Source organism: Alligator sinensis, unplaced genomic scaffold, assembly GCF_000455745.1.
Source record: "Alligator sinensis unplaced genomic scaffold, ASM45574v1 scaffold982_1, whole genome shotgun sequence".
Classification (NCBI taxonomy): Eukaryota; Metazoa; Chordata; order Crocodylia; family Alligatoridae; genus Alligator; species Alligator sinensis.
The window spans coordinates 607297-620562 of record NW_005842470.1 but is presented as its reverse complement, the minus strand read 5'-3'; the positions used below and the strand labels follow the sequence as shown (position 1 = coordinate 620562).

Genomic DNA, 13266 nt, shown 5'->3' with positions numbered 1-13266 from the left:
GCCTTCCCTTCCCCACTGTCAGAGAGGCAGGGAAGCACTGGGAGTGTGCATGACACAGGGGTTTATTTCGCCCTAAAATTGAAGCAGTGGGTTTTTAAAGCCACCACTTCAATTTAGGGTCCCCATTTCATCTACACATGCCCAAGGTCTCCAGCTCTCAGGAGAGTGTCTAGCCACCAGTGTGTCAGGTATTCTAGAGTGGGATTTTTCAATTTGTCCTTTAGAGCTGTTCAATTCAGTATAAATGTTAAAATAGTCATTGGGTAAGAGCAAAAGTATGAGCCTACAGCTGATCTCAAGACATTCACTGAATATTTCAATACTTATGCAAAGTAGAACAGCTTTAGTGGAAGAGTCCATTCCAGAATTCCCTGTAGGCTGATGGTAATTGCAGTCTCCAGAGAGGTGGGAGATCTCCATTCAGCTGCCAGCTCTGATTCAGGTGGGTGGGCATATGAATGCAAGCACACTAGAGTGCTATAGAGTCACCATCACACATCCTCACTGATGTTATGAATGGTTCTTAAGTCCCTTTAAGAATTTAGCATGGAAAGTCAAATGGTTTCCTTGAGTCTGTTCAGTCAAAACTATTCAGGTGAATTCCACCCAAGTTTGGGAATAGTTTCAGACCAAAACTTTTGCATGTTCCTGTGAATAAAACAAACTATTCCCCAATACTTCTTCCTCCTACCCCAAAGTTCTCCAGACTCTAGTGACAGTATTCTCTTTACTTTTTCCTGATTTTTATTTTATTGGTACCACAATCAGTTGTTTGTTGAAAGTAGTTGACTGAAATATTTCGTCTCTTTTAAGGAGCAGTATCTACTGTTCTGACTTTCAAAGTGAACCTCTGAAGTCGGAGGTAAAAGAGTGCCATTTACAGGGGAATCATTCCTATGAATGCACATTTCAGCCTATCTTCCTTTTATCGGGATATACCATGTGGATAGAGATAAAACACCTGTTGGGAACACTTCAGTCCCCACCAACATGTGTCATTCCAGCAGATGTAGGTAAGTCAAAGATTTCCTTAGTGGCTTTTTCTTCCAGTAGTAGTCTTGGTGCTCAGCATTTATGCATCATACACATAGTAGTTGTTCATTTAGAAAAAACAAAAAAGTCATGATCTCTTTCAGTGATAATTTAATTCATCCAAAATGATTGAAAATACTGAAATCCTTTCCACAGAGTTCAATCGGCTTTTTGTCAGTCCAGGAGCAGTGCCCCTTTACCACCAAGAGCACCGGTCTTGGCCACAGGAGATTGTGCTCAGTGAGCTCTCTGTTTCCATACCCCACTTCTCAGCATCCTGGATCTACTTCTGAGTCAGACACAGTATATTTAAGATGAAAGCCAATTTTGTAGTGTTTATCAGCATTGTGACCACTGCAAAGACTCTTGCAATAAAGGTTGGGTTAAAAACTTTTTATGGTACACATTTTGAAAATTAATGGTGCAGCCCTTTTTAAACACGGAATTGCATGCCCAAATTAGTCATAAAATTACTAACTTCTCCTCCTCCAGAAATGCTTTTGTTATGATAACTATATGAAAGTAGACAGGCAAGAATGTCTGGGTTGTGTGGCAGCTGGAGATAGTTGATATTCTTCAAATCAAACCAAACTGAAATATATCTAGAGTCACTAGGAATCACTAAACTATACAAGAGCTAACCTATGTAGCCAGGGTCCTTATTTTCCTAAATTTAATCTACTCCTTAGCTTCTTCCTTTTAGTTTTCAGAGTCATGTTTGTCTTAGAGTGGAAGGTTCTGGGGTCAGGGCAACTCATATTTGTGTTTGAAGAGCCTACAGCATGATGGCGCCTCTAGGCTCAGTGTGTATGAACAACAATAATACCAACATGAAAGTAGTACCATCATTTTGATTCCACTCATGTAGTGATGTTGTGCTTTCCAAAATATTCTAAACAGACCCCAAATAATATTTTAGGAATATAAGTGTGTGTGTGTGTGTGTGTGTGTGTGTGTGTTTTATGGGGAGAGGGATTAAGACTCCTTTGGTTAGTTTATAAATACTTGGTTAGTCTAAAATTTTAAGTCTAAAAGTTTAATTCTACCCTGCTTTCTACTTGAATTCAGCCTAACACAGCTACGTACATCTCTTTGAAGTAAAAACTCGAACTATCCAAACACAATTAATAATCTTTTAATGAGTGTCTTGTGCCCTCTGATATGACTTATGTTTAGGTTCTTGATTCACCCCTTGATTCAGCAAAGCTCTTTAACATTTGCATGACCCGTAAGATATGTGTGCTCCTGTTTTAAGTCCTGTCTAGAACCCCTGTGAGATTTTTCTCATGGCATTTTTGCAACTTGTGCTATCTCTCACTTAGATTGTTTTAGGTACAACAAACTAATAGAACTAACTCTAGTGGAATACATAAATTTGGTTTGAGGCTACAGGGAAAGCCAATGTCTGGTAGAAGACTTCAGGCATTGTGCATTGCCAAGTCTACAGGGAAGATTTACTTGCTGCCAAGCCAAAGATCTGCAAGGTCCAAGAGAATAAACACGTGTTGGCTTTCCACTGGACAAAGTATGACTATCTTGCAGGAACAAAATTAAGATTTTAATTGTACAATTTCTGCCAAAATATTTTTCTCGCACTTTCTCAAAGCAGAAATATTGATTTTTTTTTTTCTGTACATTTGTAGTCGGTGTTTGTAATAGGAATTTCTTTCTCTTCTTCAGTTAGATTGCAAAAGCATGACAAGAAGAGAACAGAATGAAATATAATGTTATAAGGGAGGTATAAGACTACATTCACAGAGATAATACAACTTTGGCCCACATTGAATCAACCATTACTATCTAAAGTTTAAATTGAGGAAATGAAAAGAATTGCACAGGGAAAAAACCTAATGCATTATGGCCACAGTGCTTCCTCAGATTTAGTTTTGCGGCTCTTTTACTTAAGATGTTACTTAAGCACTGTCCTGATGAGTATGTTAAAGCGTGGTAGTGCAATTATGCAGTTTCCTTGTGAAGCAGCCACTTTGGAGTTCACAATCATTTTGTGAATTCAGACACTTTTAAATGAGTACATATTCAAGGAGCCACTTTTTTTAAATATTCTTCAGACTTTTCATCCTTTTTCGACAAGCAGGTTTGCTGATTCTTATGACCTTTACCTACTGTAGTTCTGGCCTTCAGTGCTACTTTTCCTCAGATGGACTATACCTGTGGGGGGCAACTTTTTTGGCAGGTGCAAAATAGCCCTGCACCATGTGCAAGTGCCATTCCCTTCCCCTTCCCCCTGCTGAATCTGCTCCCAGCCCTTTACGTCCATGCCTGTTCTGCTGCTTTGCTTTCTGTTTCCTCTCCTATCTGCTCCTGTGCTCTCTGCTTCTTCTGTGATCTGCTACATGCCACACACACAGGCTGCTTGTGCTGCCTGTGACACTTGTCACATGTTGCTACCCCTGGTATATACAATTACACATAATGGAGCATGGAAGACTGTTTTGATCCTGTATTTTACTGCTTCTTGAGTGTGCCAAAAGCATTTGGCACTCATCTACCCCACAGCTATCCTATCATGCAAGTTGCCAGTCATATGTGTTGTTACTTCGGCTGATAGATCAATTATCCAGTCTCTTTGAGGAAAGGATTGAAGAAAATACTGGGCTTTGTCCAGTGCTGACTAACACAGGCCTCCAAATGCATCTGCTCTGAGTAGTTTTAATGTCTAATTTTTAAAACTCATTCCTCCCTCTTAAACCTCAAAGAAAGAACTGATTACTGTTGAGCTACAATGAGTGAATTGTGCTCTGTATGTTAAAATGTAGAAGCATGTTGTCTGTAAGCAGCAGGCTGTTTCTTCAGCTTCTGTTGTGTTTTTTTCCAAGAAGGTGCTTTTTGACAAACTATTTTCCTGTTGCAAAATGGTGGTTTGAGAGGCCTGCAATTATCTGCTGGAAAAGATGGTTGTAGTGAAATTTTCTATCAGGAAAATCAAAAATGTTCATTTCAGAGTGGTCCGTGTCTACTAAAACCACTACAGGGTGTGATGGGAATTGAAGTTCTTGGTCATTTATGCCTCCATACTCCCATAGAGACTCTGTTCCCTGATCAAACTACATCTCCTATAATGAGCTCTGGTTCTTCCATTTTGGCAGTGATCATGGGCGTTTGTACACGCCACAGGGGTTTACTTCAGTTTAATTCTCCCTAAATTGAAGTGATGGGTCTTTTAAAACACCGCTTCAATTTAGGGTGAAGTAAACCCCAGTGGCGTATACACAAGGGTTGGGCCTGACCCTCACCTTCTTCTCTGGCTGCGGGGAGGGGAGAGGAGGGCGAGCTGCCCACCAAGCGGTCCCTGAGCTGCTGGGGGGTGAGGGGGTGCTTCCCTTCACGGGAGTGGCGGCACCCCCTGCAAGCACCTGGCCCGAGTGGTCCCGGAGGGCACCACAGCTGCAGAGGGAAGCACTGGGCCCCCGTGCACCTCAGGCAGGCAGGCAGGCTCCGGGGAGGGGGGAAAAAAAGATCAGGCTCCCTGCTTTTTTTTTTCCTTTCAGTGGAGCCTGTTTGCACAGGTTGCTGCCAGGCTGCCTGCACAGGCTGTCTGCACAGCCCCTGAGGTCTGGTACGCTGGGCCCAGGGTCCGGGGCCCAGTGCTTCCTTCCGCAGCAAGCTAAGCCACCTCGGAGATGTTTTATTTTGCTGCGTCCCAAAGTCATTTAACATGCATTATGCCTCCGTGTGCAAACAGCCCGCCGTTAAAGCGCATTACGCTGCCAACACGTGCAAACAGCTGCACCATTAAAGCAGTGCAAAAGGTCATTAAGCTGCTTTAAAGGCCAATTTTGTGGCGTGTACAAATGGCCCCGGAGGGAAATCACAGTAGTTGATCTGGTTTTAGCCATCACTGTAGACCTAACCCAATTGAAATGACCAACAAAATTAAACTCCTTGACATTTCAAAATTGAGTTTTTCTGAACTGTGTATTCTATGAAAAAAATGAGATTGAAATATCAAAACAATTTTGGAATGTCATAATAGTAGTTTTCTCTAAGACTGTTCCTCTAAGTCTGTAGCAATTGAGTAAGCCAATCTCTTGTGATTTAATAATGAATTAGAACATGCCTTTGCATTAAATTCCAGATTTGCCTGGTACCAGCTGAGTTAACAGTATGGTCCAGTGCAAGGGAAAAATAGATACCCAGTAACATTGTATCACATTAGAAATTTTGGAGTGCAGATTTTAGTTTCATTTCTTCTTTTCATTTTTCTAGTGAAGCCATTTCCTCCTTCCAGTGTAAAAGCAGAAATTACCAAGAATGTTGGGCTCCTGAATGTGAGCTGGACAAACCCAGCATTTGCAACCATTGAGCTTAAGTTTCAAATTCAGTATGCTGTGAAGAGGAAAGAAATAACTTGGGAGGTACTAGCATACTTACTCAAAATTAACATGTGCCTCACTACAGTGCTCGTGCATGAAGTCTCTATCAGTTAGCCAGTATTTGTTGAATTCATTGTATGTAGTAAATTATATTCATATTTATTCATATTTATTTTATTTAAGAAAGGAATCAGAATCTGATGGCTTTTTCATTGGAATCAATGACAAGAGTTTTGAATTTACCTGTCTGATGAGTTAAAATGTCAATCAGATGCCTAAAAAGCTTTGGGGATTTTAATGCAAGTGTTTTTACTTCTTTTATAGACATATGAGGTTTCTAAAGCACCAACAAAATCAGTCCTGATAAAGGTGCCAGATCTTTGTGTTGTCTACATTGTTCAGGTGCGTTGCATAGGAGTCGATGGAGTAGGCTACTGGAGTGATTGGAGCAAATCCGCTTTTACGGTGGTAAAAGATGTCAAAGGTATGTGTAATTTACAGATACGTTCCAAAATTGGTAGTTGCATCAAATTTCAGTGACAAGTGTGAAATTGTGCTCCTCCTTAAAATAGATGTCATTTTGCAGCTCCCCTGAAAGGTCCAGAATTTTGGAGAATTATTACTGAAGATCCCATAAAGAAGCAGAAAAACATAACTTTATTTTGGAAGGTATAAATGATTGTATTTCAGCTTTTCTGTAATGTTTGTTCTTCCCATCATTACAATGATTTGCTCTTTCACTGGGGTGGGATACACGATCCAAAAGTGTTGGTAGAGTTAGAGATGACAATGGAACAAGCACATACTGTCCCAAGTAACAGAGTCAGATGTTCATTATTCATACTCCTTTATGTGCTGTTCTATTAGGAAATAGTTCATTAGTTTTACCACCTTTCACTTGGCAGAACTGATAATAGAGGGTAATAGAATTAATAATGCTTGCTGATAAATGTTAGTGGCAATACTGTGATATAAGAATGCAGTCCTTATCTCTTTCTTCAGTTGGCCTCTTCCTTTCACATCTGTCTCCTTTCTGCATTTCTCTCCTTTTCCCCTTATTGCTTTTGTTTTTCTTCACTATAACACTTCCTACAATTAGCCAGCAGAGAGAAACTATCTTTCTTCTCTAGCCTTCAGTAAGTTAGTCATGTGACAGTGGGACAAAATCTTTTCAACAGCAGTATGGTTGCTCCGGGTGGTTAAGAAGTCTCAGTTCCACAGCAGCTAGGCAGGAATCCACGGGGGTGTGTGTAGACAAAACAGGGGCCCTTAATTGAAGCAGTGGTATTTAAAAAACACCACTCCAATTTAGGGCCGATTAAACACCCGTGTCGTGCACATACCCCGCTGACTTACCTGCCTCACTGGTGGGGAGGGGAGGGCGAGTTGCCAGTGGCCTCTGGGCTGCGGGGGTGGGTTGGTGCTTCCCTCCACGGCAGTGGTGCCCCCCCCCGGGCAGCATCTGCCCACAGGCACCTGGCTCAGGCGGTCCCAAGGGGCACCGCAGCCATGGAGAGAAGCACTGGGTCCCTGCACAGCTCAGGCAGATAGGCAGGCTCTGGCGGGGGTGGGGGGAGATCAGGCTCGCCACTTTTCTTGGGCGGAGTCTGCTTTCCCGGGCTGCTGCCAGGCTGCCTGCAGGGCTTCCTGCAGAGCTGCACACAGCCTGGTGCTTCGCGGCTGTAGGGGCAGCAAACAAAACCTCTTCGGAGGAATTTTAGTTTGCTGTACCCCAAGTCATTTGCTGCACCCCAGGTGCATTACACTGCCAAATGTCCTACAGCATCTGGAATTAATGTGCAGTATGCCACCGAGGCATGCAAACACGGACACCATTAAAGTGGTACAAAAGCATTTAGCCTGCTTGAAAGTGTCATGTACACACACCCCTCATTTCATCTACACACGGCTCAGCAGAGCTCCAAATCAACACTAGCCAGTGAACTAGTAAATTGCCCTGGTTGTCATAGGCCCTGAACAGGCATTAATTTCTAGCAATGGAAATCTTGGAGAAATTTCCAACGCTGGAAATTTTTCCAGGAGAAGGGAATATAACAGTGTTCAGCCTGCAGATGCCTCCTCTCTCCTGCTCTCTACGCCTTCATTCTGGTCTTGATTCTGGCCTGGAGAAGGCATGGGGAGCAGCAGCTGCTCCACTCCTGCTGCAGCATGGCAAGCTGAAGGTTTGTATTTCCTTAGTTCCCCTTGCAGGAGAGACGGAGCTAGTAGAACTGTTCAGTGTTAGAGATGGAAATACTGAGCATGTCAGAATGGACAGTAGCATTTTAGCTATAGAAAAGTATTCTTGCTACTGAGCATCGTTTGGAGTTCTGCTGTCTTAAAACTTGAAAGCTGCCCTCTACTAAGTAAAAAGATTAGATTTTATCATTTTTATGAAATCATATCACAGCAAACTAATACATGCTAATGTGTTCTGCAGCCCTTGATAAAGAATTACTCGTTATGCAGTGTGAGCAGATATATGATAGAGCACCGCACTTCAGAAAATATGACTTGGTCAGAATATGTAGACAGTGGCACTACATACACATTTCCATGGACCGAACAGGCACACACTATTACAATTCTAGCTATCAACTCAGTTGGAGCATCCTTAGTGAATTTTTATTTACCTCTGTCACAGCAAATGAGCACAGGTAAGAACAAAAGGTTAGTAATGATTAAGACGCATTAATAAATGTTTAACTTCAGGGATTCAGTTTTTGAGAGTTTCCTATTTTTATAAAGGAAAACTTTGTCTTACAATATTCTCAGCTATTGTGTGGGAAGCAGTTTCTGTAGATTACTGACAAAGCTGTCTGGCAAATGAGTATTTTTTTGTCCCAAAAAACCCTCAAAACATCCTCATCATTTTTTCGGAACTCAACTTCTCTAATTCTTTGTTTGCAAACACTCTGTCATTCTGGCTTAGGGAACATTTTGTTGTTTCCAAAATGAAATAAGATTCCTGAGCTTTTGGCTCCCCAGGTTTCTGGCGCTCGGGCTGCCTGGCTGACTGGGGGGCCTGGTACCACCCACCTGCCAGTGAATCATGCAACCCAGGGAGTTCATTTCCCCTTGTAACCTGGAAGCTGGCTGCCAGGGAATTCTTTGCAGCCTGCCACATGAGCTATTGTAGGTGGGGAGGGGGGAGCGAGTGATGCTGCGGGGTCAGAAGCCTGTGCAGGGTGCAGTGGTGCAGGGTTGGCAGTAGAGCAGCTAAGCAGCCTGCATGGTTTCTGTTGAAGTAAAATTTCCTAGAGAAAATTTTCAACCAGTTCTACTCTATAAAGCATAATATCAAAGCTGAACACTGTGCTGTTTCATTAGTGACTAGATACTTAGTAGAATCATTTGTATCAATTTAGCAAGCTTTTACTTTGCTTTATAAAAATTATTTGTCTATATTTTAAATAATTCCACCATATAAAAAGCTAAGAAAACCTACACTGTGGGAAACAGAACTATCTAGGCATAGATATACTGTAACTATTTACACTTTAATTGTTAATAACACATACTTTTCATAGGTCAGGTTCTGGCAGGTGCACAGCATACATGTATTCCAGAAAAACTGCATTGAGCAGCAGAGCACAAGGTGGTCAGCTGACTTCAGATTCTTCTCTGTGCTGTTTACATTTTAGAGGGGCATTATGATACCTAAGGAAAAATTCAATGTTACTTTGCATCCCAAGTGGTAGTTTTCTAGCTGCAGAAATGGCATTTTTGGCACTTAAGTGCAGCTTTTAATTCTTTTGCCTGTGCAATGTGTGTACGTGAGCTTTAGCACAGCTGCTGAAGTTTGTGCAGTAGGTTGCGCACTGGCCAGGCAGGTATGTAGCTATTAGAGGCATGTGAAGCGGGCCCTATTCCATTTGGACTTGGCCTGAATTGGGGACAGGGATTCGATTTGTTGATTCGGATCACTTTCTCCAATTCGATTCAGCCAAATCTGAATCTGAAGATTCGATGCCAGTTCAGAGAATCAGAAATTTGGACATAGGCACAGCTTTAAAGGTTTTTTCTACATGCCTCAAGGTATGAGGTGCGGCTCGTGAATGCTGTGATGCTAGGGTGGATGGAGCGTCCCACAGGAGTTCGGGGTGGGGGGTGGACCACTTCCAGGTCCACTGGGGAGTGTGCTGGGGCCCCCCCTATGTCCTCTTGGCTCGATGATTGGCCATGAGGGGGACCCTGGGTGCCCCCCCAGACCCAGGAGGCACCTGGGCACCAGTTGTCGAGCTGGAGGAGGGTGCGGGGGGCTCCCCCGCGTGCTCTCTGGCAGACTCGGAAGTGGACTGGAAGTGCTTCTGGTCCACTTCTGGGTCTGCTGAGGAGTGCACTGGGGACTCTTTCCACCCCCCCCCCCAATGCCCCTGTAGGATGCTCCATCCACCCCAGCATTGCAGCATTTGCAAAACCTGGTACCTTGATGTATGTAGAAAAAAATGTAAAGCTGTCTATGTCCGAATCGCTGAATCTTCTGAATTGATTCAGAGGGTTCCAATTCGATTCAGAAAGTTTAAAGGGTCCTCTGATTTGATTCAGATTAGGAAATTTGGCCGCTGAATTGGGCCGAATCAAAACAGGGACCGAAGCTTCACACAGCCCTAGTAGCTATGTGTATGTGTACTGGAGTATAAATCCTGAAATTATCAGGAGGAAGAACACCCTTCTGGGTTTTAAACTCAATAGCTCAGTGGTTAGGGTAGTTGCTCAGAAAGTAGGAAACCCAGGTTTTAGTCCCGTGTTACTTAGGGGGAGCAGTTCAAACCTAGGTCTCCCCTGTTTCCCAGCACAGTGTTCGAACCACCAGGCCAACATTACTTTCATAGTTGGTTGGGTTGGAAGGGACCTGAGCAGATCATCAAGTCCGACCCCCTGCCATGGGCAGGAAAGAGTACTGGGGTCAAACGACACCAGCTAGATGTCTATCTAGCCTCCTCTTAACGACCCCCAGGGTAGGAGCCTGCACTACTTCTCTTGGAAGTTGGTTCCAGATCCTAGCCGCCCTGACTGTGAAGTAGTGCCTCCTGATATCTAGCCTAAATCTACCCTCTGCCAGCTTGTGACCATTATTTCTAGTCACTCCTGGGAGTGCTCGGGGGAACAGGGACTCCCCCAATGCCTGATGGTCCCCTCTGACTAGTTTGCAAATGGCCACCAGATCCCCCCTCAGCCTTCTCTTGTGGAGGCTGAACAGGTTCAGATCCCATAGCCTCTCCTCGTAGGGCCTGCCCTGCTGATTCCTGATCATGCGGGTGGCCCTCCTCTGGACCCTCTCCATGTTGTCTACATCCCTCCTGAAGTGCAGCGCCCAGAACTGGACACAGTACTCTTCCCACCCCCCCCCCCCAATGCTCCTGTAGGATGCTCCATCCACCCCAGCATTGCAGCATTTGCAAAACCTGGTACCTTGATGTATGTAGAAAAAAATGTAAAGCTGTCTATGTCCGAATCGCTGAATCTTCTGAATTGATTCAGAGGGTTCCAATTCGATTCAGAAAGTTTAAAGGGTCCTCTGATTTGATTCAGATTAGGAAATTTGGCCGCTGAATTGGGCCGAATCAAAACAGGGACCGAAGCTTCACACAGCCCTAGTAGCTATGTGTATGTGTACTGGAGTATAAATCCTGAAATTATCAGGAGGAAGAACACCCTTCTGGGTTTTAAACTCAATAGCTCAGTGGTTAGGGTAGTTGCTCAGAAAGTAGGAAACCCAGGTTTTAGTCCCGTGTTACTTAGGGGGAGCAGTTCAAACCTAGGTCTCCCCTGTTTCCCAGCACAGTGTTCGAACCACCAGGCCAACATTACTTTCATAGTTGGTTGGGTTGGAAGGGACCTGAGCAGATCATCAAGTCCGACCCCCTGCCATGGGCAGGAAAGAGTACTGGGGTCAAACGACACCAGCTAGATGTCTATCTAGCCTCCTCTTAAAGACCCCCAGGGTAGGAGCCTGCACTACTTCTCTTGGAAGTTGGTTCCAGATCCTAGCCGCCCTGACTGTGAAGTAGTGCCTCCTGATATCTAGCCTAAATCTACCCTCTGCCAGCTTGTGACCATTATTTCTAGTCACTCCTGGGAGTGCTCGGGGGAACAGGGACTCCCCCAATGCCTGATGGTCCCCTCTGACTAGTTTGCAAATGGCCACCAGATCCCCCCTCAGCCTTCTCTTGTGGAGGCTGAACAGGTTCAGATCCCATAGCCTCTCCTCGTAGGGCCTGCCCTGCTGATTCCTGATCATGCGGGTGGCCCTCCTCTGGACCCTCTCCATGTTGTCTACATCCCTCCTGAAGTGCAGCGCCCAGAACTGGACACAGTACTCCAACTGCGGCCTGACCAAGTAAACCCGGCGCTTTACCTTAAATTCTACGCATTCCCGAGCTGAGCCAAGCACGTGCCCAGCGTTAGTTGGACCTGGCTCACACAGTGTCTGTATAGATCAGACTCTTTAGTGGGACTGGCTTTTTTGGTGCTTTTATCTAATAGCTAATTAAGTCAGCTTTAGCTAAAAGTGCCAAAAAGCCCCACTGAAGCACCCAATGTCTACAGATGCTGTGGAGCTGGGTCAAAGGAGGCATTATCCACTCCTTTTGTTGCTGAATCACTATTCAGTTTACCCAATATTCAGTGAAGTCAGAGATGCAGATTCAAATCCCCTCTTGGTAAGAGGGGCCTAGAACTTGGTTCTTTTGTTTCTTGGATGAGTGTCCAAACCATTTCTGTCATCCTCCTTCATCTAACATCCACTAGTCAGAGTTTTGCCAGCTATAATTTTGTGACTTATGCGTAGGGAGCATATGCATATATTGGACTGCAGGCCTGCCCTGCCACTGTGTAGCCTACTGAGCATGCTTGAAATGGGAATATTGTGCATGAGTACCAAAAATGTCACTTATGCAGATGGAAAACTGCCAGTTGGGAGGGTAAAATGAAATAGAATTCTGCCCTTGGTCCACAGATTTATACTGTATATCTTATCAGCAAAATGTTGTTGATCTTTAGCTATTGCCATGACTTGGCCTAGAGGGTGAAAGTTAGAGACTCAAGTAAGAACCAGAATATACAGAGAGAATACTTCTCCATGTGAAATGTGGTGGGAAATTTGATTTGTTCAGTATTTGGGGCCAAGATGCTTAGTGTAAATCAACATAGTTCTCATTTCAGTGGAGAGGCACTTGTTGACATCAGCTGAAGATGTAGCCCATAATGTACATAGTACATTGAGACTGCTTGCAGATGTTTAAAAAACAAAAATATAAACCCGGTGCTTTACCTTAAATTCTGCGCATTCCCAAGCTGAGCCAAGCACGTGCCCAGAAGAGGCAGCAAGTTAGTTGGACCTGGCTCACCCAATGTCTGTATAGATTGGACTCTTTAGTGGGGCTGGCTTTTTTGGTGCTTTTATCTAATAGCTAATTAAGTCAGCTTTAGCTAAAAGTGCCAAAAAGCCCTGCTGAAGCACCCAATGTCTACAGATGCTGTGGAGCTGGGTCAAAGTAATGCACTGCTTCTTCCAGTAAAGCACTTTTGTTTTTAATGTCTGTAAGCAGCCTGAGTTTAAGAAACTAAAAAAATTAATGGTAAAGAACCAAAATGGTTGCAGTCATTCCACTGAATGAGGTGCCCAATGTGCATCTCATCTAATGCTACTTTGTAATGAAGGGTGCTTACAGACATGGAAAAAAAGAAAAAAACCCCAGCACTTTACTTTCAGCTTGGTGTGCCCCAGCACAGAGTGCAGCACATGCCCAGAAGAGGAATCACATCAGTTTGACCCAGCTCGCCCAGCATCTGCATCAACTATTAGCGACAAAAATCCCTGCTGAAGCACATGAGCTATACAGATGTTGGGGAGCAGGGTCAAACTGATGAGATTCCTCTTCCAGTAAAGAAATGT

At 44.0% G+C, this 13266-nt stretch overlaps 1 protein-coding gene across 6 annotated transcripts in view; it reads left to right on the top strand.

Annotated features, from left to right (window-relative positions):
- Positions 1 to 13266, top strand: part of LEPR (leptin receptor) — a 78811-nt gene that overhangs the window by 49910 nt on the left and 15635 nt on the right. For 5 of the 6 annotated variants that reach the window (XM_025212548.1, XM_025212545.1, XM_025212549.1 and 2 more), the window contains exons 10-14: positions 814 to 1013; positions 5260 to 5408; positions 5691 to 5850; positions 5953 to 6035; positions 7807 to 8023. In XM_025212548.1, the coding sequence (XP_025068333.1) occupies positions 814 to 1013; positions 5260 to 5408; positions 5691 to 5850; positions 5953 to 6035; positions 7807 to 8023 (809 nt within the window). The remainder of the gene's footprint in view (positions 1 to 813; positions 1014 to 5259; positions 5409 to 5690; positions 5851 to 5952; positions 6036 to 7806; positions 8024 to 13266) is intronic. The other variant, XM_025212550.1, reaches the window with a different exon arrangement.